We start from the raw sequence: 25,445 nt of genomic DNA, 5'->3' as shown, positions 1-25,445 counted from the left end.
ATGAATGGCTGTTCGGCTGTTCGGAAGTCTGAGACGCACAAACAATACTGTGGTAAAAGCTTTCTCGCCATAACTTGTGGAGTCTGAAGCCACATGATCGAGCAGGTCATCGAGCGTCTCCTTGATCATCATTTCAACGAGTCTTTTTTTAAATAATAGCAGACCTCCTCGGTCAGATCTTGAAGAATACTCACCTCTAACAACAACAGGTTTGGTCCTCGCCCCGTGTCTTCTGTGTCGTTTATGATAGTCTCCAAGTAAAAGCAGTAGCACTGGTGTCGTCCAATTGGCTGATTTATCTTACAGCAATTATTCGAGAAATATTCGTAAAAACTCCGCCTCCGCGATGCCGTTTTGTGCGTCCACGAGGTTGAGGTCATTGAGTAGCTGCATAGTTAGCCCACCTTGTGATGGTTCTTTTGCTCCACCGGCAACCAGGATAGTGCAGTAAAACCGCACCGTAAAACTGCGCGAAAAAAAAATGTCATGAACTGGTGAGCCTGCGCTGCACTAGAGTTTACCCACACACTATATGTTTACCAAACATTCATTGATCCGAGCAAATCAAGTTTTCTATTATAGATTACTCTTACATATAAAAAACACAGACTACATGTTGTCAGCCTACCCATTTCTCCTCATCGATACCCATTACGCAATCAAATCAGAACACCTTTCACGCGTACTAACTATGGACGGCAGGATCTAAACTATCAAGTACCTAAGCTACTAAACATCGTTGAACAAAAACTTGATGTTTATGCACCCCATTTTAAAGAATGTATAAAAACCTTTCTTTTACATTCTCAAATTCGGTATAAATAAAGTGCCATTGCACTAACATTTTGTTATGCACTGTATATGTATGTATCTATCTGCACTGTAATGTGAAAGTACATACCAATATTTTGTTTTTCAAGCATAGAATGTATATTCATGTAATAGTTGTATAAATCTATCTTGTTTATTTGTATTTTATACATTGCACTCACTCGTTTTTTGTGTTGTATTTGCTTGCCGAACGCGCTTAGGAGCAAGAGCCTCTGTCAGGCCACATGGCCTTTAGCTCTTGTTCCTCTTTCTGTAACAAAGAAAGAAATAAACTTCAACTTGAACTTCAACTTCAAATGATATGAAATAGGCGACAACTGCGCTCATCATGAGGAAAATGTTCCAACTCAATGTATCGTAGGGATACTCACTGCAGCATATACGCTATCCAACTGGGACTGCTTGAGGCGAGACGCTATTTACTTTGCACAACTCTACCTTTCAAAGATGTAACTTTATTTTTGCAGGGTGTTTGAAGACAAATTCATCTGAGTAATCACGCGACAATATGGTGCTTCCTATATTCGGCCAGGCACTGTTCTTTGCCATCGCAACCGCGATGGGCATATGGATGACCACTTACGTCAAGTTTCAGATATTACTGCATGGCCACTCTATCCTCATACCCCAAAACCGGACTGTGCCGGACGAATTTTATAACGAGAAGTACGGAAATCACTCCAACGTGACGATTGGGGTAAGTGTCTGCGGTCTATCTGCGGCGCCTAAATAAACGTAGGTGCCCTTTGGCATCCAAATTCACCTGATATAGCGATGCATTCAACTTCACTGACTGTTTTAAGAAGTAACTGGCACAAGAACACAATCTTTCTTGCGTCGCAACTGCATGTGGCGCGTTAGGCATCACTTTCCTGGTATAAATTCACTACGATGTTTTTGCATGAATAATATTATTAATAATATTCCCAAATCTGCTAGATAGGAGTTCCTGTACAGTGTTAGAGCAAACAGGAAATACATCACATCACTCTTACGAAAAACTGCACGAAAAAATTTAACTAGAATATCACTGTAATATATCAAAAACCAGGCGTGCCAAAAATCATATGAAATTTACAAAAGCACAAGATATCACAAGAATCACTAAATATAAAAAAAACGATACCAGCAGTGTCACTTCACAAGCAGAGCGTTAAATGCTTAGGTTTTGTGTTTCAGGGCTGCTCACATGTTGAGCTCATTCTGATTCGTTACTATTCACGGTAACATGGATTCAAAAACATTGTTTCTACACTGAAATGAAACTATTGAAAGAGATGTGTCGTTCCAGTGACATATCCTGAGCAGAATGAACTAGAAAGTTTATCAAGATATAATCTGATATAGGGCTGCTTAATTTACATGGAACAGTTATAAAGATACACTTAAGATGAGAGTTTTTATTTTCTTATATTCGTTTCAAGCCAGTTCGTGTAAGTAGGTGTGTTAAAAATGTCGCACCACAGTTATTGAAACTAAATATGATAGCCTTGCTTTGAACTCTTTCCAATTTAAGGAGATAAACTTCAGTAAACAAGTCCCAAATAACATTAGCGCTGTGTAAGATTGGTAGTACCAGAGAGTGGTACGAGATAAGTTTCATGTTGCTCGATGCACGATGAGTCCTTTTTTTAAATATTTACGTTTGGACATTGCCTTGTTAGAAATAACATCGAAATGTTTAAATCAGTATGTTATTGGCTATAAGGAGGCCTCAGTACATTATTTATTTATTTATTTATTTATTTATTTATTTATTTATTTATTTATTTATTTATTTATTTATTTATTTATTTCCTACAAATACTTTCAGAGCCCGAGGGCATTACAGAAAGGAGTGGTTAATACATATACAAGTATGCAATAATACAATTTATGAAAATACAAGTTATCAAAATAAGTAATCTTGAATGGCACTTCTGAATTTTGTGTCGATGATGGCAGCGATAAAGGCAGGAAGGTGGTTCCATTCTGCGCTGGTTTTAGGAAGATAAAAATCATTTGTACTGAAGGCAATTGACCGCGCTTCGATGTCTGGGAAAAGAAGACGACGACTGGGAAGGGAAGACGTGTACTGGGAAGGGGACCGTAGATGTCGATGCCGACGCGGTCAAATGGTCGGGCGGGCATGGCAGAGGTAATAAGGGGCCGGCGGCGTGTTGAGGAGGAGTCTTGCGTCGCTGGCACGTGGAACATGACCGAACATACTGTCGAACATAACGGTACATGCCACGCCAGTAGTACCGAAGCCGAATACGTGAATACGTCTTCAGGAAACCTGCGTGGCCACATTGTGGGTCGTCGTGGAAAGTGGATCAGATTTCGGAGCGCAGGTGGCGGGGAATGACGAGGAGCCACTTACGGCCGCCGGGAGTGTAATTCCGGCGGTACAGCACGTCTTCCCGAGTGGTGAAGTGCTCAGTCTGCCGACGCAATGTCCGAGAAGTGGGAGCAGAAGTCCGGCCAGACTGAAAGTCTAGAATGGAAGCCACCCACGGGTCCTTGCGCTGCTCAGATGGCATGTCAGAGATGGCAAGAGCGCTGGTATCGCAGGTAGTATTTGTGAAGCAGACGGGGTCGGGAGGCAAGGGTGGACGGGAGAGGGCATCTGCATCCGAATGTTTCCGACCAGAGCGATACACGACGCGGATGTCGTATTCCTGGAGGCGCAATGCCCATCGAGCGAGGCGACCACTTGGATCTTTCAGCGACGACAACCAGCACAGGGCGTGGTGGTCGGTCACTACGTCAAATGGGCGCCCGTACACGTAAGGGCGAAATTTCTCTATGGCCCAAATTATGGCAAGACATTCTTTTTCAGTCACCGAATAGTTGCCTTCGGCTTTGTTGAGAGTTCGGCTTGCATAGGCAACGACGTACTCTTCAAACCCATCTTTCCGTTGAGCAAGAATAGCGCCTAACCCGACACCGCTGGCGTCCGTGTGGATCTCAGTGGGTGCAGAGGGGTCGAAGTGTCGCAGTATAGGAGGCGACGTAAGGAGACGGCGCAATTCGTTGAAAGCGTCGTCGCAAGCAGGAGACCAAGCCGAAAGGTTATTACTGCCAGCGAGGAGCTTGGTCAAAGGGTTGATGATCATAGCGAAATTGCGGATAAAGCGTCGGAAATAAGAACATAGGCCGATAAAGCTGCGGAGATCTTTCATGGTACTTGGTTTGGGAAACGCGGAAACGGCCGTAAGTTTGGCAGGGTCGGGGAGAATACCGTCCTTCGAAACAACATGACCTAGAATTGTAAGCTTTCGAGCGGCGAAGTGGCATTTCTTCAAGTTCAGTTGCACATTATATAAGTTGGTTCGGCAAAATGGCGCACCAACCTTAAACTTTTGGTTCACACGCGACGAAATGTGTGTCGGTTGAAGAAAAAGGTTACTTTTTAACACTTCATTTTGATGATACATTTTGTGAAAGAGGCAGAGACGAAGATATTTACGACGTAAAGACAGATCGGGCAGGTTTAGTGTGTTCTTCATTGTGGATACAGAAGCGTAGCGGGAACAATTTGACAGAATAAACCGGGCTGCGCGATTCTGAACAGATTCGCGGGTAGCGATTAGTATGATTAACTGGGGTCCCAGATGCTGGATGTATATTCTAGTTTTGGACCGACTAAAGTTTTATACAGAATTAATTTTAAGGAAGATGGCGCTTTGGAAAAGACACGGCGCAGGTAGCCAAGAGTGCGGTTAGCATTGCGGGTTACGTAATAACGTGCATGTTGCAGGATAGGTCTTGACTCATATTAATGCCAAGGTATTTGAAGCAGTTAACGGAATTCAAGGGGGCTCTTTTAAGGTAATAACCGTGGTTTGAACTGTGAAGGCGCCGGGTTATTCTCATGGATTTACATTTATTAACGTCCAATTGCATAAGCCATTTGTTACACCATAGAGATAATTTGTCGAAATCTTTTTGGATATTTGGTGAACCGGATGAGTTTGTTATTTTTTTTATTTTATTGTAAATTACGCAGTCATCTGCAAAAAGCTTAATTTATCAAAAAAAGAATACTGTTAGGATGATCATTTATAACTACAAGAAACAACAAAGGCCCAGTACAGACCCCTGTGGTCCGCCGGACGTAACAGAGGAAAGAGCAGAAGAATAATCGTTAGCAGTTACATATTGAGCTCGGTTTGAAAGAAAGCATTTAATTCAGTTAAATACGCTAGTGTCGATATTAAGTTTACTAAGCTTGAAAAGGAGTATGTCATGAGGTACTGAGTCAAATGCCTTTACGAAATCGAGAAAAATGCAGTCTATATCAAAACCAAGGTCAGCTATAGCTATAAATAGATCATTAGTAAACGTTAGTAGTTGGGTCTCACATGAAAGCATTTTCCTAAATCCATGTTGAGAGGTATTAATGAAAGAATTGTTCTCCAAAAATTCAATTAGATGCGAATGTATGATGTGTTCTATGGTTTTGCATGGTATGCTTGTCAGTGAGATCGGACGATAGTTATCTGCTGATTCAGCAATACCTCATTTAAAGATAGGGACCACCTTCCCCAACTTCCAGTCGCTGGGTAATGTGGAACACTGTAACGATTGTTCAAAAAGTTTTGAGAGGATGATTGCGGAGTACACTCCAGTTATCCTTAGCATCTTTGAGTTGAGTAGGTCAGCACCAGCGGAAGAGGCGGTCTTCAGATTGTCAATGTGCTTGGCAACGCCAACCGAATCTATAACAATGGGATCCATAGAGGGAAAGTTTTGGTCCGGTAAACGTGGTAATAATGCAGGAGCAGCTGTACTGGAGAAGGAAACAAATGCGTGGTTTAAGACTGCAAGACTGGCTAAGCGGAATAATAGTGTCATCGCTATCAGATAACTGTACGAGTCGTGTTGTTGAACCGCTGACAATGCTCCCAAATTTGCGAAGGTTTGTTTGAAGTACCGATGGCAGGCTATTATTAAGAAAATAATCTTTTGCGCACTGAATCGCACACGATGTCAAGGACCATACTATACATACACTATTTACATGTATTGATGAAATCATTGATAAATTCGGCCCTTCAAATTTCCCGACTAAGTCTAGCATCAGTGTCAGTGGCGTTTTATATTTACTTTCCATTTATCTACAGTCTACGTACATCCACTGGTATTGTAAACCTTACCTTCAAAAAGAAGGCATTTGCATCGGATCATGCATTGCTCCCATAATCAGTAATTTGGTTTTAGCAAAAGTTCACAGATCAGTTTCGGATGGGTTCATAAACACTAAAGCCCTAGCTTTTTTTAGATACGTTAAATACCTTTATGTTTTTCTTGACAGTGATGCCAGCTCGTACAAATCTTAAGCTTTCAAATTTCAGTATAAGGTGCGTAAATGTTTTAAGCCACTAGAATTAACCCATAGATTTTCCAAGAAAGGTGCAAAAAGGCCCCTTGACAATACGTTTTGTTTGCTTGAAAGCCGTTCTTGGTGGATGTACTACCCACGTGGCAATACGCCACTTCTTCTGTATTTAACTCAGCGCACTCTAAACTTTTAAACCAGGCATTGTTAGTCCATGCTTTATAAGTTCCCCAAAAACATCCGGCGAACAGAAAATGATCGACAGCTTCCGTGAGCAATCTGAAAGGTTAACTACTGCAGCTTATCAACTCTTCTACAAGTCTCTCTTGCCGAAGGCCTTCTGCGCAGTTTGTAACAGCGAAGCTGTTTAAGCGAGCCGTAATTTGTGGTGCGTAGCCGTGGTAGCCATGGCAACCCGGAGGAGGAGGAGGAGACCGCGTCCGCATACACGCGGTCTCCTCTTCGCCAGCTCTCTGCCTTCCCGACCCCTGCCTCTCCTCTCCGCGGCGCGCAGAGTCTGGAGAAAAAAAATCATCGCATATCCATGAAGTGAATCATGATGAGTGGGGCGAAGCACTGGGGATCGTTATACCGAAAAATCAACCGTGACATTGCCCCACTCGCGCATGCAAATGCGTGACGACACGGTGTACAGTATATACAATGTGTTTTATTGCTCATAACCCGTATATCGTGTTGAGTTCCGGGTTGCGTTTCGATTTCATTATTGCTGCTTTATGGTCTGTGAAATGCAGAGCCAGCGGTACTTCTAGCGGATACATCTTAAAGTTTACAAATACGAGGTGTATGCACGTGCTCCTCGTGGTCGTGGGTTGCTTGTGGTCGTAAGAGATGCATCGTAAGAGAGCAGCTTGTTGTCGGCGTTGCCGCTTTGCCGCCGCTTCTCTCGCTCTCGACTCCGGGGTAGCTTGCTGTCAGCGTTGCTGGCGAGCCGCTGCTTCCCGCGCCCTCAAATCCGGGTCCCCTTGGCGTTTTTGGCGCTTTGATGCTTCCCGCGCCCTCAACTCCGGGTCCGCTTGATGTCTTTGGCGCTTTGCCGATGCTTCCCGCGCCCTCGCCACCGGAGTAGCTTGCTGTCTGGGTAGACGCTGAGCCGCAGCATGCCGCGCCTTACGTTCGTCCATGGCAGAAAGAGATTATGTGGTCTGGAACGCGCCATACACAGCAGCGCCATCTCGTGTATAGACGTTGAGCCACTGTATGCAACGGTTCATCCATGACAGACAGATGGCGTGGCAGTCGATGTGAGCATGGATGACGGCGGACGGACAAGGCTACACCCTAAGGAGCTTCGCCCCTAAAAAGCGAAAGCTTGCGCTGGGCCGCGCAAAGCTCAAGACACAGCGAAGCTGACCAATTGATATCGAGCGGCTAGCCTCCAACGCGTTCGGCATCGGCAAGCAGCAGCGTTCTTGGCACTGGGCCAGCCTTGGTTAGCCTGCCTGCGTTTGTGGAATGCCGGGAACACTGTCGCTTGTAGGCGCGGAGGCGTCCAGTGCTAGTCACGCGAAATGTCGCCAACGCGTTCGGCGCCGGCAAGCGACAGCGTTCTTGGCACTGTACCAAACTTGGTTAGCCTGCCTGCGTTTGTGGCATGCCAGGAGCGCTGTCGCTCATAGGCGCCCACGCATCCAGCGCTAGTCCCGCGAAATGTCGCGAAAAGGAAGGTACCTCCGATAATGATCGCTCGAGAATACCTTCTTACATGCATAGTTAAGTTAAACCGAGTTAAGCCCTAGCAGCAACTAAGTTCATACCTAGCAGTAGCAGCCAGTAAGCTTCGCTGTGCCTAAGCTTTGCGCGACCGAGTGCAAACTTGCCTGATTTTTCTATCTGCTGTGAATGTAAGTTCAGATGGACCCACTCGGTATAGACAAAATTTGATGAGCCAATCCACTCTGTGAAGGTGGATTACCAGCGAAGCTGTTTAGCCCACGACACAGAGGTGGCACAGGATTTTGAGCAAAGGTACGAACATATTTATTGTCCTGATCTGTGGTCATCGTTACGATAAGTACGCACACACATTCGCGTATCACCTCTTTTGTTAAATATGTCCGTCACGTAAGTCAATGAATGGCTCATACCCCCTCAAGCAATGGCTCAAGCACCCGTAAACGCGGCCTCCCCATTACGACGACAGAAGTGAAATTCTAAGCTGGAGTGATCAGCGGCAACGGAGCCAACTATGGAATAAGACGACGATGACGAACGCGCGAGCAGTGGCGCGAGCGCGTTGCGTGATTGTCCAACGTTCTCGCAGGGAAAGCACAGCGTCAGCACATCCACCGCCTTATGCCGTCGCTCTTCCGACCGTATGTCGTTGATTGCCGAGATGTCGTTATTGAACCATAGGCGATTACGTACTCGCCACTCACAAATCCGAAGTTGCGATCGAGAAAGTCTCTTCGGAACCTCGCGTAGGCGCCATCGAATCGCGGCTCCGTGCCCTCGTGGCAGCGACGTCTCTTTACGGCATTCTCGGCGTCGCGATATGCGTTGTCGGTTCTTGCTCTTCGCTTACGTACCACATCGCGAGCACGCTCTTTTGCTCAGGCCGAAGGGTTGGCACCACGTCGACGGTATCTCTCCCGCTGCTGCTCACGCTGTTGCACCTCGTAGATACGCTGCTCTTCGGGCATACGGATCACGCGTGGCCTTCCCATAGCACCGGTGGAGCGAAATGGTACCAAAACTTCCGCTTGGTCGCCTTATCAGGCGCACACTACGGAACGCACTACGTCATACAATCACAGAGACACATCGTTTTAGACACAGGTGGCCGTTAAACCGAGAATATCGCCGCTCACCTTATCAGGCGAGCGGCGACATGCGTTTGCTTTTATTGTTGGCTCTTTGGCTCTCACTATTTAGGGGAGACTTCTTCCGCGCGGATGCCGTAAAATCCCGGATCCTAGCCATAGACAGCTTCACTGTAAAAATTGCAATAATTCCGTACCTGCACAGAACCGCACACAACGTGAAAATGGTCGCCCAGCGTTGTTGTTTTCTCTGCCCCGGAAAAAAATTACGCAACCTGTGCAAAATGACCATCCCAGTATCTAGGCCTAAACTGGGGTTTCTTATCAAGCGCCAAAATATATTTAGAGAGTGCGCAAATAGCTTAGTATATCAGATTACCTTGTCGTGTGACAAACATCACACCGGAGAGAAGGCCGATGCGTAAATGAAAGGTTGAAAGAACACATGTAACAATGCAGATCGTGCAAAACAGGGATGTATTTCTGCCCACTGCAGCACATGGGGATTCAGCTCAACATTCCAGAGTGTAGTGTCATCGCAAAACAGAAGCGGAAGAAATATAATGTGTCTGTACCCCCCTCGCCTCCGTCGCTCTCACCGACATGATGAGATACCTCGAGCTATCATTACGTTGAATTTTTCTGTGTGTGTTTTTCTTCCTGCATTTTGCTCACGGCTGTTCTGCTTGTGAACTTATATTTAGCGATGCTTCCTTAGAAGAAAAACTGTTGGAATTGGGCGCTTTGTTCTCTCTCGTGTCCCTCTGGTGTCCTTGCGCTGTTGATCGAACTTTAATGCATGTTTTACCAACAAGCGTAATCTTATGCCCTTCTTAATTTGTTTGATTAATGGTTTATTTTAGAGCGTTTCCAGTCATCAGGCAAGGTACCTCTGGAAAGCGATGCGCGAATAATAACTGCGCCAACGTTTGACGATCCTTCCGCATTCTTCTTTAGACAAAATACTGGGCAGGTTATCTTGGCCAGAAGATTCGCGTTCTTTCAGATTCAGTAATACATAAAAAACACGAGCCTTTGTCATTCGCTGGTCGTTTATGCGAGGTAGTTCTTAAGATTTCTTGAAAATAGGAGCGATTCCATCATCACAAGTAAAAACAGACGTGGCCTATTAATTAAATGCATCAGCAATATCTTTCTCGTCCCAAGTGCTAACCTCATCCATAAAAAACGCGTCTGTCTTCGATGTTTTGGACATAATGAATTGCCACAATTGAGTAGCTGATTATTTTATTACATTACTTCAGCACATATTCTAAAAATTCCGTCATTCAATTCTCATATTTGATTTAAGTGGGCAAGACAAGACAGTCATTTCAGTATGCGTTGTCGTATTCCCACTCCTTTTTAGGCACTTTCGAAGCCTAATAATTTTGCATCTGAGGTGAATGAGTCTTGTGTAATGCACAGTTTCAAGGTATTTGCCTTTTTTTTCCTTCACAGTAAGAAACAGTTCAATGCACGCCTGCGCTTGCTTCTTTTACATAAACCTTAGTGTGTTAATATCACACAAACCAGCACTGACACTTTCATAGAATTGATCGTACGCTATCACTAGACTGTCCAAAAGGGTCACATCATCTGCAGAATAAAAGTCTGGCTCGCGTCTGTATTTTATAGTGGTTTTGCGTTTCAATGAGCGAAATCAAGCTAAGGCGACGTTGTGGTCTGAAATGCCTGTCACAACGTCACATTAAGTTTCCCCTGGGATAAAACTCTTAACACAGACAAGGTCAATAATGAATTTGCTGTGGCACGGCACCTGTGTGTAGTCCATAACCAATTGTGTTATATTGAAATGAAATGCAATGTCAATGGGTCCCTCATTACAAACTGAATCTCATCTGGTAAATTTCGGTCTGCGTGGTAATCGAACCAGGGTCTCCGGAGTGCGAGACGAGCACGCTTCCCCCACGGCTGCTCTGCGGTACTCGTTCACTAAAGGTGTGCCTAGTGCGTGCGTCATTGCACACGTTACGGCGTAGCCAATGGGGAGGAGGTATCGCCACGTCATTAGTGTATAAAGTAAAAAAAACCACCGCATATACACGAAGTGAATGATGATGAGTGGGCGAAGCACCGGGGGATCATTCGGGTAACCGTGAATCCCCGTACATTGCCCACTCGTACTTGCAAATGAGTGACAACACATGTGTACAGTATATGCAACGTTTTTTTATTGGTCGTATATGGTATCGAGGGGCGGACTTCGTTTTCCCTTCATTAAGACAGCCTTGTGATCAGTGCAGCAGCACGGTGACGCCGGCAAGCGCACCCAGAGGCGGCGAGTGTGCGGGAAGCAGCGGCAAAACGCCGGACGCGTTCTCTACCTGAGGTTGGTGGCACCGATGCTCGGTTCAAGCGCGAGCTTCGGGAACCCTCAGCTCCGGGTCTGCTTGCCGGCGTTGCCGTACTGCTGCAGCTTTGCGAGCCCCCAGCTCCGAGTCCGCTTGCCGGCGTTGCCGTGTTGCTGCAGCTTCCCGCGCCCTAGACTCCGGTTGCGCTTGCCGGCGTTGCCGTGTTGCTGCAGCTTCCCGATCATCCATGGCTGAAGAGAGGAAGAGAGCGCGCGTCGTGAACGACCGCAGCGCCCCTAGCGGACTCCATGCAAACCAGAGTAACGGACTACGAGGGGGGGGACAAGCCTCGACCCTATGGTGCTTCGCCCCTAAAAGCATTATTGGCCAATTGAACGGCGCTGAGCGGTCCGTCGAGTTATGGACACCTCGCGGGAAAGCGAGCGCGTTGGTGCGCTTGGCGCGTTTTGATTTGGCTTTACTAAGGCGCAGTTTGAACGCAGGCGAGAGCTTTCGCGGCCAAAGTATGCGCGGACGAAAACATTTCACCAAAGGAACGAACGCATTCTCACACGCAAGCAGTCTTGGGTGTCTGCAATTTTTTTTTTTTTTGCGAGTCTCAGAGCACTGCCATGTAAAACAATATGTTGCTTTGACGAAAGTATCTTTAACTTATCGGCGGGTACCTCGACTGTCACAGCACATTCATGCATCCTCGTCCTCACACATTGCGCTACTGCGCATTTGCTATTTATACACTCTCATTATTTCGCTTGCGTTCTCGCAGCTGCCATGCAGTGATAAATTTTCGTGTCTATGTCGTTTGGCACCTGTAGTGCAACATAAATCAATCCCTTGTAGTTTGCGCAATTTGCGCAATCCACTCCTTCATATATTTCTTAGCATTGGCATTTTGTGCTGAAAGTTAACCCTGAGGCATTTAAGGTAGGCTGTGAGCTTTTTCAGCACATATTCTTCGTTTGTCGCTAACGTGTATTTGTTCATATGCAAATACAATTATTTATTTTAAAAAATTGTAGTTTCCCCACTACAAATTTTGAGTGTGCACAAACGGTCCTGTCTACTGCGAAAATCTCAGCCAGTGCACTGAAGCTATGCAGCATGCGTCATCTCGGCGACATATGTATTTACTCAAGGTTTAGGACGACTGGATATATTAATTGTTTCTGTAATTTGTATGCGGCAGATATCATCTACGTTTCAATTTTTTTAGCATTTTTTTCCTCTAGCAGCCAACCGTAGCCCAAAATGTCAAACACTCCTATCGAAGTTCTTCTTTCTGGGGTTTTACGTGCCAAAACCAGTTCTGTTTATGAGGCACGCCGTAGAGGAGGGCTCCGGATTAATTTGTCAACGAAGATGTTTTTTTAACACTTCTGTGAGTAGCCCCTGAGTCTTTGTTGTCAGGAGATCTTCTAACACGTGTGTCCCCAAGATCTCTTCAAATATCAAAATTTAAGGAAAGCTTGATCCTCTCAGATTCCACATTGACGCATCCCACTGAGCGAGATAGCGAAATGTTTTCTTAAGAGCTGAAGATATAGGGCAGCCCAACGAGGGACATTAGCTGTACGCCTACGGAGGAATCATGACTTGTGAGAGAAGCTGCGGTTAAGGTGCGTCCGCGTGGGGCGCGGCCACTCTATACGAAGCATCGAGCATCGCGAATGAGCTAGCGAACTGCCGTCACTGCCAGAATATGTAGAAACGCCCACGACGAAAGGATAGCTGGCTTCGCTGAGTAAACTGAAGTCCGCAGCTAGCTGCAGAACACTGAGCCTTGGCTTTTACTAAAGTTGTTTCCATGTCGGCATCATCGGGTAGCACATTCACCGACATTCCATCGGAGTTGAGATGTCCTAATATCTTGTAGTGGAGTCTCCTGAGGAACCAGGTTCTACCATCGATGCTTTGCTGTTCACCTTCCACCGGTATCTGGGCTGGCCCCGCCTCTGCTTGCGGTCGGAAGGAAGTGAGAAGGCAAAAGTCGCCAGCTACTTCTGCTTACTTACTCCGAGTATAATCAACTTGCGCGGTGAAAACATGCTATGAAATCGTACACGCTGATCGAACCTCATCTTTTCGATGCCTCCCCTGTCGCCTTCAGCATGGTCTTCCTCCCCGCTTTTAGAATAAAGAATTGCGCCACTGCGTCACCCAATACTCAGGGACAACGTTTCTTGGCTGTGAAGCGATAGCTACACGGGTGCAGCTTCTGCACTTGTATTCTACGCAGTGTAGTGCGGGCTGGTTTGAATTCCCTTTCGGTTTCGATTTCTCCGAGATTTTGCCACGCTTAATCACATGTTATGGGAGTGTCAGGACCTAACAAACAATTAGGGCAGTGCCAACCCCTCCGTCTCTTCCACCGCCAGCCTCCGCTCGCGCTGGAAGACGGCACTGCTCAGCTCGAACGCGACTGCAAAACTCTGGGCCGTCTATCGAGCCGAGGAAGCCGCTTCGAGACAAGGTCTCGGAACCGCGTCCGTTGCGGGTGCCCAGACCCACTAAAAAAACGCCGGACTCGAATCTGATTGATTTGAAAACAAAGTTTACGTTCTTCTTAGCTCCTTTAAGTTAGTGAACGCAGACACAGTTAACTTGGCGTGACTTTCAGAGGCTAACCGATGTTTATAGACATCTCAAGTGTATCAAGTTCTGGGCAGCAAGCAACGCAGCCTCTATCAGAATTCCGTAGCTGCCGTAAAGCTTCGCTGTCAGGGAGAATCCGCCACCGAGGCCGGCGTCTTATACTAGTGTCCGCTTCTGATCGCGATCGGGGCCGATCCAAATCGGATTTCTTGATCGCGATTAACAATTGTCGCTGCTACATAGTACAACGATCTGGAACTAGTTGGGTCAGATCAAGTGCACCAGGAGGCGTTAGTGGGCCGAAGCATTGCGCAGTTTAGAGCATTGGTGTTGAAAAAGTCGCAGTTTCACACGAAATGCGAAGCCTCGATTGCGATAGCAAATTAGTAGACAGCTGTACGAAGTAAGGATAGTAGTTTTATCGGCCGTGTAAAGTTGTAAATATTCGCTTACGGAATAAATAAGCGAGCACGGTGTCACGCGATCGCACGTAAACATGAACACATCTCGATCGATGACGGTGGAAACTCGTCAAAACGCTGGAGTGAGAAAGCGCGCCTGTGGCAGCGAGCAAAGTGACCTTCGCGCTCTCTCTCGCTTCAACGCAAACTAAACGCCCCCCCCCCCCCCAGTATACTATATCCGAGTACACCGCACTTTCGATGCGTGTTGCGTCGTTAGAAATAAAGTCGCAGATTTGACGGTTTCTTTCTAACACGCTCCGCATATGTTCTACACACAGTAAAAAGCACAACGCAAATAGATAGAGCAGGCGAGCAGAAATAAATGAAAACCGCGTACTCATCTGAATTCATCCCGATCCCGCATTTTTTCTGGAATTGGCCTGAAAGTTTCAGAAATGCATCAAAGAGAAGATTTTACCCAGTGCTAGGGTGCTATGTGCGTGTCCTCTGGGTACAAGAAACAGAAATATCCAAAAGGAAATATTCAGCTGTTAAAGAGGTATGGATGCGAAACCAAGTGTACTAGTTCTAGTACAGTGGGCGCTAATGGGTTAAACGCAACCACTGCTATAGGGGTTGAAAGAGGCAAGCTGGCATTCAGCGCAATTTATTTAGGGTACCCGACCTGCCCTTGGAAGCGCAGATGCGACCGTCCACGCGGGTGCCAAGCGGCGCAATGCGTGCGCAACTTGGGAAATTTCCTCCAATGACCTCTCTCCCGTCTCATCACGGCTCTCCGCGTCGCGGCCCCCTCGCCCTCTCTGCCAGCGGCCATGGAGTTAATACAAACAACTCTGGAGGAAAAGTTTGCCGTAGTGCCCATTTATTGTCAAAACAAGGGCGCTGCCATCTCGCTACTCCGTGCAGGCGGGCAGGCGCAGACGACGAGATGCGATTCAGACGAGACGTGCAATCAACGCGATCCCGAGCCTCCCTCAGTACTGTGGCCCTATCTAGTTAAGGCGCTGTCAAACGCATCCTTTCCTGGACCCTAAATTTTAAATAAAAATTTTTGAATTGACAGCAAATCTTTAAGAAAAATATGTGGAATGAACTTTACAAGTTGTCCATACCTACATGCTACGTCTTATTGCTTGTTTGTGCATAATATACTGAATATTTTTAGTGTTACAATAATCAGTCGTAGCAACATGGCGGCGCCTTTGCGGTTGCCACTTTTTTCACTCAGCTTTTCCTATAGAGTTACTATACTAACTATATGCGAGCGGCCAACGACCCGCATGCGCAGGCCACCCCCCCCCCCCCCTCCCCCCTCTACCTTCCACTGCTGCGGGCGAAGCAGCGTAAGCCATCGCTCTAACATGGCGCCGTCATCCCGCAGCAGAAAGTAAAGGGTTTGCGAGAGTGTTCAGGTACAGGAACAAGATTTTCTCATGAGCCGTGCTCCCTCAAGGGCGGCAGAAGATAGCGCCAACCTTTCCTTTCTCAAACGAACCACTTAGTAGTAGCAGGAAAAGAACTCGGAAGCTTACCAGTAAGTATGCGATCGGTATGGTTAGACAACATGGCAACAAATAACGTCAAACGCAAGGACAAAGAGGCTGAAACAATCTCATGAGTGGCGGCAACGGAAAAGACACCTGCTATGAGTAACTACCTAAGAGGAAGGAAACGAAATCAGAAAAGAAACAATTTATGATAACTCAAAGGGAAGCTCTCTACTTTCGAAGCGAGATCACGATGCCTTATAACGAGCAGCTATAAAGCGAGGTACACCAAGGACGAAGACGCGTGTTCTTCGCTGCAGTAAAGTTAGGAAAACAATAGAACATGTTTCATCAGAATGCGAAGGTATCTACGCAGCAGTCGGTCTAGGATTCTCTGAGTTGATGCTGGGAATTATTTGTGCGTGCGTGCGTGCGTGTGTGTGTGTGTGTGTGTGTGTGTGTGTGTGTGTGTGTGTGTGTGTGTGTGTGTGTGTGTGTGTGTGTGTGTGTGTGTGTGTGTGTGTGGGTGTGTGTGTGTGTGTGTGTGTGTGTGTGTGTGTGTGTGTGTGTGTGTGTGTGTGTGTGTGTGTGTGTGTGTGTGTGTGTGTGTGTGCACGATACACAGGACATTAGGCAAAATAAGAACAATGGCTTGGTGGCACAACCCGCCACCCCATTTTAAAGGGGACGCTCACAGCTATACCATCCATCCATTGGAATGTGAGCTTTTTGGCGAGAACGCACGACAGGCGACAGCCACGATCAGCCACCTCGCAGCGTCTATAATCCCCTCTAGGGTACGAGCATTCTTTCTGAATTGAGCGTGTTCTGAGCACCTTTCTGAATTTAGGCGGCGCGACGGACGCACAGAACACGTAAACGCCATTATCTAACTCGTGGGTCCTTTTGCAGCAACAAAACGAAAGAAATGTATTTTGGCTTACCCTGTAAAATGCTTTGCCCTTTCCTTTTTTTTCAGAACATTTCATTCCACTATGTGACAAAGGGCTGCGATGAAGATGAAACACGCACAATGTTGCTTATGTTGCATGGTTTTCTTGATTTCTGGTTCATCTGGAACAGGCTGATACCGGAACTAGGCAAAACATTCTGGTAAGCACTACATCAAATAAGATTACTTGTAAGCAACGTCCTCCTACAAAGTGCCATCCCTGACAAAAAAAAAATGCGGGACGCTCGAGCTTCGCCTTTAAGAGTGGAACGCGATAGTCTTCAAAGATGTTTCACTGTTTTTCAGGCTTCCCGGCAACTGCAGCGTTCTTTTTTCTGCATCTTCGCCTCGGCGCGCCGCTGCCGAGGAGGCGAGCGCCATCTAGATGGTGTTTTTGCAAGGAACGACTGGGGCGCGCCGCTGTATGAATGATACAAATGCTGGAAAAGGTGTTTGTGTTTGAGTTCCCGCGTAACCGAATTATGTTTTCTCGTATATTCAAATTACAATCCGACGCTATCATACCTGTAAGTTGTGATTAAGTCGTACTTTAAGATTTTTCCGACGCAATTTACTTTGAGAAATTCAATTAGTTCACCAGCGTCTCTGCGCTACTTGTAGGGCCTACGTGGTCCGGGTGGTTCGGGGTGATTTTCTTGGCCGCGGACGCCGACGCCGAGACAGACGCCGGATTTTCTGCGACACGGGACCTTTGACTCTGTTGCGTTAAAAAGTGTTGAGGAAATGGGGCCGTTCTTACATTATCACTGTTACAGACATTCGTGCAAAAATATTTGATCCTAGACGTATATGAGCAATGTAGCAATCGGTGAGTAACAACAATTCATCTTGCATTGGAGCCAATTTACCAGGAGGCAATATTAAGGTGCTGCCATATCAGGACTTTTGTGTGTATAATGTGTTTCACATAATGGTAAGTGCTAGCCAAAGCAGTAGCCTTACATTGAACTAGTGCTGAAGTCAGGTAAGAACGAGAAGCTGCGCAGTTAAGCTTATGCCTTAAATACCTAGTTTAATAAATCGTTTGTCACGTTGCCTAAGCTGTGTCAATAAATTTAAATCAAATTATTGGGTTTTACGTGCCAGAACCACGATCGGATTATGAGGCACGCCGTATTGGGAGACTCCGGAATAATTTCGACCACCTGGGTTTGTAAGCTGCGTCGGCAAACTGTTTCCGGTGTTAGCAATATCAACCGCCTAAACGGCGAATTATTTGAATACACCCGTAGCAATGGGGCATTTTTAAAATACAGGGGTAGCGAAATTCATATGCTAAATTTCATCATGTTCTAGGATGAAATGTGGCTGTTGACGCGAATACTGTAGATGCAGTATTTTCGAGTGCTTTTACTTATGTAAAGTATGCAACATACTTTACATAAGCAACTTTATTGACACCAAAGGACTGGGTCAGGTGAGGAGGGCAGTTGGGGGTCAGGGGAAGAGGCAGATGGTGAGCCCTCAGGCCGCTCTATGTGGCCGAAAGTTCTTGCGCTTCGGCGACCCCTGTGGCCCAGCATACGATTCGCAGTTCGTCTTCCGTGTTTCACCATTTACCGTTCTGATCATTTATTTTTCGTTCTGACCAATCATTTATCGTTTGACTATCTATTTATTTAGCACACTTGTTGAGACACGGACGAGTAATATATCATACAAACGTTCGTTGTGTGACTTTGGGTTCGACAATGTATCAACAAGTGCGCTGCCTATACAACGATGAATCACGCAGGTATTCTAAAAGCTGAATGTACTGATAGTCCAAGGATACATGTATATTTGCAAGCTAATTAAGCAAATTCCAGAACCAAGTTTAGTGCTTACTTTCAAATGCATTTGAATTCTCCATACTTTTTTTTTCGTCCAACCCGGTAAGAGCAATATGGTGTAGCGCCCACTGACGCCAGTCCGTGGCCAGTCCAAGTTGTCACCCTGAAGGCATCGGGTTGCCACCGCGGACACGGGTCACGGCCTTCTGCAACTCCCGACATCAAATGGGCCAAATCTCCAGCGGCCACTGCAGTCCTCAGCGCATGCAGTTCAGTTCAGTTTATTATCCATTCACACAGTTATTTACACAAGATATAATATACAGACAAGGGTCCCATAGTCAGCGACTGCACCGGGACCCTTGATTAATTTTTATATAAAAAATAAAGCGGAATACATAGCAGAGAAACAACAAAATGGAATAAGCAAAAATACAAATTAGCAATATAACAGTATACAAAGTTAATCACACAGCAAATAATTCTTAAGTTGTTGTTTAAATGAGTACAAGGTAGATGAAAATTTAATGGCATATGGTAGACTGTTCCAAAGTTTAATTGCGCAAAAAGAGGAAGCCATCTTTGCGTAATTAGTATGGCATAAAGGTAACAGGAAATTTCCTTCTGCTGCAAACCTTGTGTTATTAGGATTAAGAAGTAGATCAGAACTAACGAAGTAAGAAACTTGTTTAGTGAATAGTTTGAAAAATAATATCGGTAAATGATAGTTGAACAAATCTGTCACTTGAAGAATGCGGTTTGTACGTAGTTGAGAGGAGGCATTAGAGAAAAAATGGCTTCGGGTTATAATGCGAATGGCCTGATTTTGAATGTGCTGAGTAGAGGAAAGATGACAATGATAAGTATAACCCCAAGAAGCAATACCATAAATGATATGACTATGAATGAAAGCGAAGTATAACGATAATAGTGCTTCTTTGGAAAAAAATGCACGTGATTTCAGTAGTGCTCTAATACCAAATGCTGTTTTTTGTTTGATGTGAGCAATGTGATTGGTAAACTTAAGGTGGGGATCTAATTTAATGCCGAGGAAGGACACACAAGTCGAGGGAGGAATGTCATGCCTATTGAGGGTTATGGCCGGAGAGCAAGGTAAATGTCTCTGTGATGACCTAAATATCCTAAATTGCGTTTTAGCAGGGTTTAAAATGAGAAAATTGGTGTTACACCAATCAGTAATTTTAGACAGGTCACTGTTTAGTTTCAAAATTAGCGAAAGTACAGATTTATCTGCGAGGGCAAGAGTCGTATCGTCTGCGTATAATGTCGGTAGTGCATAATTAATACAGTCGGGTAAATCATTCATATAAATGCAGAGTAATAGTGGACCTAAAATGGAGCCCTGAGGTACTCCTTGGCTAATAATTTTGCTGTCAGAGAAAGCCCCACCTGCATACACTGTTAATTCACGATTAGATAATTAACTTTTTAGCATATTAAGTGCCGGACCAGAAATTCAATAGACTGCAATTTAGTAAACAAAACATTATGGCCAAAGCAGCAGCCAAAGCAGGTCACTCCACCTACCCAGCCCATCCGGGTCTTCAACGTCGCTGTCGCTGAGCGCCTCACGGCCTCGTCCCGCTCCCGCTTTTTGCGATGTTCCAGTGCCGGCTGCGCTGCATACCACTATCAGGCGTCCTCACCAATCCACCGGACCCCAAAGCCCCTGACTTTACTTTGCCCGGCCTGCCCGTGGCTTCCTCACGATGCGCCCCATCGCCGGCTGCGCCGGATCGTTTTCGCCTTCCGACATGGTGTGCCACGTCCCCATGCAATGCACGCGTCGTGGCTGGTCCAGGGCTTCGACTCTATCGCTTGTGCACGCACCCTACACGCCATGCAACGGTGCGGACCGTGATACGCCACCGGCAACGCTCGCGCTGGTACCGTCGACGCACCATTCGCCTCAAGGGCCTCTCAGTTCCTCCTTCCCAAATACGCATGTGCCGATCATTATTTCGCCGGCTGGACGCACCCCTCCCAACAGCGTCCGTTGAGCGAGTTCCTCGACCGTTGCGGAGCTGCCAGTGCCGCCCGCCTGAGTGGTGGCGGTGACCCGATGCCTTCACGTTGACAACGTGGACCGCCACGGACACTTTTCAAACGCGATTCAACTGGCTTGCCATTTCCACGTTCCGTGTGGGCGGGGGGCCCTGTAGCGCCCACCGACGCCGCAACGCGGGGCGCTCTGGACGGTGCTCTCATCTCTCAAGGAAGTGAAAAAAGAAGCCCAGCGCGTGCTCGAGGCGCAAGCTCGGCACGGGCAGTGTCGTTCTGAAAGCTTATCACCCTGGTCATCGCAGCTGCCGCTCGGCTCGCCACCTTCGCCCTTCTGAGTAGGAACGATGGCAGGGCTCGTTCGCCGCCGTCCGCCTACAATGGTATGTCAGTTTAAAATAAAGACACATATGAATTGTCCTGTTACAGCTGTAGCTTGTCAATGATATGTAGATATATATATGAAGTGAGGTTATGCCGGGATCCGGTAGTATATATATATATATATATATATATATATATATATATATAGAGAGAGAGAGAGAGAGAGAGAGACAGAGAGAGAGAGATGGATAGATCGATAAATAGGCAGATCCGATTTTAACGTGTTCTATGTCGGTTTCTTTCGGACGTGAGGCGCCCCCAGAGTCGTTTTTGCCTCCGAGAAATTTTACAACGGATACAATGGTTTATTTTTAGTTATGCAGAAGGGAAAAAATGACACGGATAACGGCAAATGATCCCTTTATATGGTCCTCATATTCCTCTCTGTCAAAAGGAATAAAACGTGCAGCAGACAAAAAAAGAAGAACCGTGGTTCTTATAATTTTTCACGGAGTTGTGATCCTCTGTGCCTGAGCTTGACTGGTATTCGATCTCGGAAGAGCCACCGTTCCAATCAACAGTTGAAGGTGCCACGCGAGCAGCCACGTGAAAGCAATTAGGTCTCCGCGCTTAAGGAAGGAGCGCTTTCGTTTATTCGAAGTCGACGAGACAAATATACAGATATAATTTGACAGAAAAGAGTACGACATACGTTGTACTCCTTACGACATACATGTATTTCTGACGTTTCGGCTGGTGGACCAGCCTTCCCAGTTGAAGAAGACAACAGAAAATTTCAGTTTGTCGTGTTTTGAGACGTCCTGCAGTCTGACATCCTGTAGTTCTTGATCATTATTTACTGCAAAAGGTCAGAGCTCTTTAGGACGACATAAATTTGTTATTCAAAAGGTAGAAAGTGTACGCAGAAAAAAGAGAAGGGCCGTAAAGATTATTAATATTATTAATGTATTAGTCTAAGAAAGTGATAAGTATAAAAAATAATTTTCCGAGGGCGGGTTCCCGCTTGCGATTTAAAGAATCCGGATCAAGTATTTCACCGCTGCGCCACGATGAACGTGTTCAACACACACATTTTGACCATGTCAACAGTAGGAATCTCTGTCTACGCTGGTGTTTACATGTGTAGGTTGGTGGTGAAGGTGCGCTTTCACTCCGCAACGTCAAATGGCGCCTCTCTAGCAGAGCAAAAATGTTGTTACTATGGAAAAGTGCTCCGTCAAATGTTCTAACATTCATGTTGCTTTACGATGTCTCGGGTCTAGGAAGGGCTGCTGTGGAGAGCAGGCGAAAGATGTGTTGTAGACGTTGGAGCCGCAGATCTAGACGGACACATGAATGCGAGAGGTCCCCTTTGACGGCACTGAAAACACAAAGCTTCGGCCATGTTCTGGCGAGAACGGTCGGCAGGAGCACCATGCTTAGCCGAGATCGAGCCTCACGTTGGTCTGGTGGTGGGGCTGAAATGCGCTGTGGCCGGCCAGTTTTGTCTGACACAGCCTGGGGGTTTGTGTAGTCTGTGCTACGTAGGGGTACCTGTGGGCTTGGCGTTGTTAATTTGGCGTTTGGATACCCTGTGTGGGGCTCGAAGGAACGAATGGCTTAATGTTTGATCAAGCTGAGTTACAATGTCCATATGCGCTGCGACTGTCTCTGGGCGCTGCGCTGCAATAGTAGTGGCCAGGTTCGCGTCGGCGATGCCCTGTAGGCCTACTCTATGCGCTGGGGATCGGTGAGGGTAACTGGGCATCCAGAGATTAGCTTAAACTTCGCCAGAGAGTAGCTGACAAGGTTTCCTCCGTGCGCCTGCACGCGACAAGTGACTGCTTGTTGCCACTGTAGCAAGGTTTGCTTGGCACTGAATTGATCTAGGAACGCTTGTCTGAAGGTTTCCCACGTTGGGAATAGACAGCCGAAGACGGCTTTCCAATCAGCGGCTGCTCCACGAAGTTTTCCCAGGGCGACGGCGAGTAGGGTTGAAGGTTCCCACGATTCCAAGTTTCGAGTTCGTTCCAACTCTTCAACCCAGTGGGACGCTGAAATCCTGCCCTGGGAGGAACTGTATGTAGGAAGCGATGCGGAGAGGTCTGGAAGGGTAGTGACTTGAACTGGGGCTGCAGCGCGTTGCGGCACGTGAAGGAGCTGCTGAAGTAAACCCGTCAGCAACTCGGTAGTTTGGGCTGCATCGAGGCTTGGCGGGAGCGGTGTAACGTTACAACGCTGGGTGGACGCGGCGGAGTCTGGCGAAGGCAAAGGAGGCGTCGTTGGGCGGTTTTGGGCGATGTTGGCGATAAGGCGATTTATTATTTCTTTCTTGGACCCGGTAGTGTCGAGGTTTCGGCGAGCCAACTCTTCACGGAGGTAATCCGCTGTAAAGCCTGCGAGGTCCATCGGCGTCGCCTCACTCCAATTCACGAGCGGCATGGCGGTTGACAAAGCAGCACAAGAGTCACGAGAGACGATAAGGCTAGTAGGGCGAACCGTTTGGGCACTGCGGGCAGGCTACTTCATCGGGCGGGCAGGCGTCAGCGTCAACACGACGGTCGGGGAAACACAAAGGGCGAAGGCGCGAAATGGCTAAGACGAAGCGGGCGAGAGGCTGCGTCGGGCGGCAGGAGCTGCACAAAGGAAGGAGCGTTGGCTGGCGAGTCACTTCACGAGGCGGGCGAGAGGTGATGTTCAGGCATGGTTCGGGGTCGACTGCGCCAGTTGTGAGGGGCGGCGAGGGCCGGCTGCTGGCCGAAACGTAATTAAGGCTCGAGAACCATTAATAACGCACTTTATTACAAGGCATGGCGCCTCCAAGAACGCGACTAGACGCGACGAAAGTCAACATGCGCACCGCACTCTCGCGCACACTTCTCACACCTAGGTTTGGCTTCGGGGCTGGCTGTGTGCTGAGGCTGGTAGGTGGCGCTACTAGAAAGACTGCTTACAATGCTTCGCACCTCCCAAGGTTTCACGTTAGTGGAGCTGCATTTCTACATGCTACAGGTCGTGTATGTGTAGTTCACGTCTGATTTGTTTCGCTTCTTCTTCCTTAATCCACTCGGTTCTTCCTCTCTGACCACTTCTTTATTTTTTCGCATCTTTCTCTGCTAACGCAAAACTGTTCAGGGCCCCGTGTCACAGAATATCCGGCGTCGGTGTCAGCGTGGGCGCTGGCTCGCCGGCGCGCCGAATAATTATCCCGAACCACCCCGACCACGCAGGCCCACCGCGTGGCGCAAGGCCTTAGAGAACAAAATTGAATTCTCAAGGTAAAATCCGTCAGAAAAATTGTAAAGTACGACTTAACCACAATATACCGACATGATATCGTCGGATTCTATTCTTAATGTACAAGAAAACATAATTCTATTACGCGAACCTTAAACACAAACACGTTTTCCAGCATTTCTTCGAGTCCTGCAGCAGCGCGCCGCGGATTCTTCCTTGCAAAAACAAAAACAAAAAACATCCAGATGGCACTCGCCTCCTCGGCAGCCGCTCGCGGAGGCGAGAGAGAGAGAGAGAGAGAAATAACATTTATTAGCCCCGAAGAAACTAAAGCCCAAGTCCGGGCCTCCTGGTAAGCTCATGTCTCCTGGCCCAGCACGTTCTTGACGTGTTGCACCAGAAGCGGCCACCATAGCTTTTCAAACCTTCGTGGGGGAGTGGGGCGAAGTTCGACAAAAAAGCTGTAGTTGCCGGAAAGCCGGTGAAGAAGAAGAAGCCGACGAGTGCGGACGTGAAAATTTCGGCTCCCGCTTCTGCACACGTTTTAGGACTGAGTTTTGGGATTCCTAGAAGCGAAATGTGCACTATTCGACGCAGTTTCTTCTAAAGAACACAGCGATGTCCGATTTTTGCCAGTCAGTGAATTATTTTTCAATTTTCGAGACTTTTTAGTTCGGACCAAGCCGCGGCTCTGCTAGCCCTACCCGACTAGGCCTATCGTCGGCGGGGGGAGCGTCGCTAGTACGTGTGCGCGGCAGCATGGCATCTATGGAGACAGTCGTGGAGGGAGAGGAAATCTCCAGAGAAGAAGCGAATCGTCCGGGCTGGACGACGGCCATTGCAGAAACAAGAAGGCCAAACCGGGACCGACCGTTCCGGACCGAGGCAACGAGGAACGAGCAGAGACGAAGGGCGGCCGCCGCACGGCCGGCCCGCAGAGCGCACTCAAGCACATCGTCGCCGCATCGAGGCTCCCCCAGCTACCGAGGGACCACATTCGCGTCTTAGTGAGAGACGGCCTTGACGTGAAAAAAGTTAGTCAATTTCCCCTGGCGCAAGCGGAAGCAATGGCGGCCTCGCTCACACTGAAAGAGACCGAGGAAGACATCGTTTGCCCGAACGAAACCCAGAACATTCTCGTCGTGTCCACGCCGACCGAGAAGAAGGCGAACGCATACGCCGGAGTTAAGAAGCTTCACCTAAGAGAAGGCGCATTCAAAGTGGCCGCATATGTTGCGGCGCCGGACAACACGTGCAAAGGGGTCATCAGAGGAGTGGACCCCGAAATCAACGAGGCCCAGCTTCAGATCATGATCGTGAACCGAATAATCCCAAGGCCT

The 25,445-nt window shown here is 47.2% G+C and overlaps 1 protein-coding gene across 1 annotated transcript in view; it reads left to right on the top strand.

The window, feature by feature from the left end:
* Window positions 1–25,445, top strand: part of LOC119458385 (epoxide hydrolase 2) — a 67,406-nt gene that overhangs the window by 4,885 nt on the left and 37,076 nt on the right. The window contains exons 2-3 of the mRNA XM_049671587.1: window positions 1,299–1,528; window positions 16,757–16,890. Coding sequence (XP_049527544.1) covers window positions 1,340–1,528; window positions 16,757–16,890 — 323 coding nt within the window. The 5' untranslated portion in view covers window positions 1,299–1,339. The remainder of the gene's footprint in view (window positions 1–1,298; window positions 1,529–16,756; window positions 16,891–25,445) is intronic.

This window comes from Dermacentor silvarum, chromosome 7 (assembly GCF_013339745.2).
Source record: "Dermacentor silvarum isolate Dsil-2018 chromosome 7, BIME_Dsil_1.4, whole genome shotgun sequence".
In the NCBI taxonomy this organism is placed as follows: domain Eukaryota; kingdom Metazoa; phylum Arthropoda; class Arachnida; order Ixodida; family Ixodidae; genus Dermacentor; species Dermacentor silvarum.
This window is presented reverse-complemented; position numbering and strand designations above follow the sequence as displayed.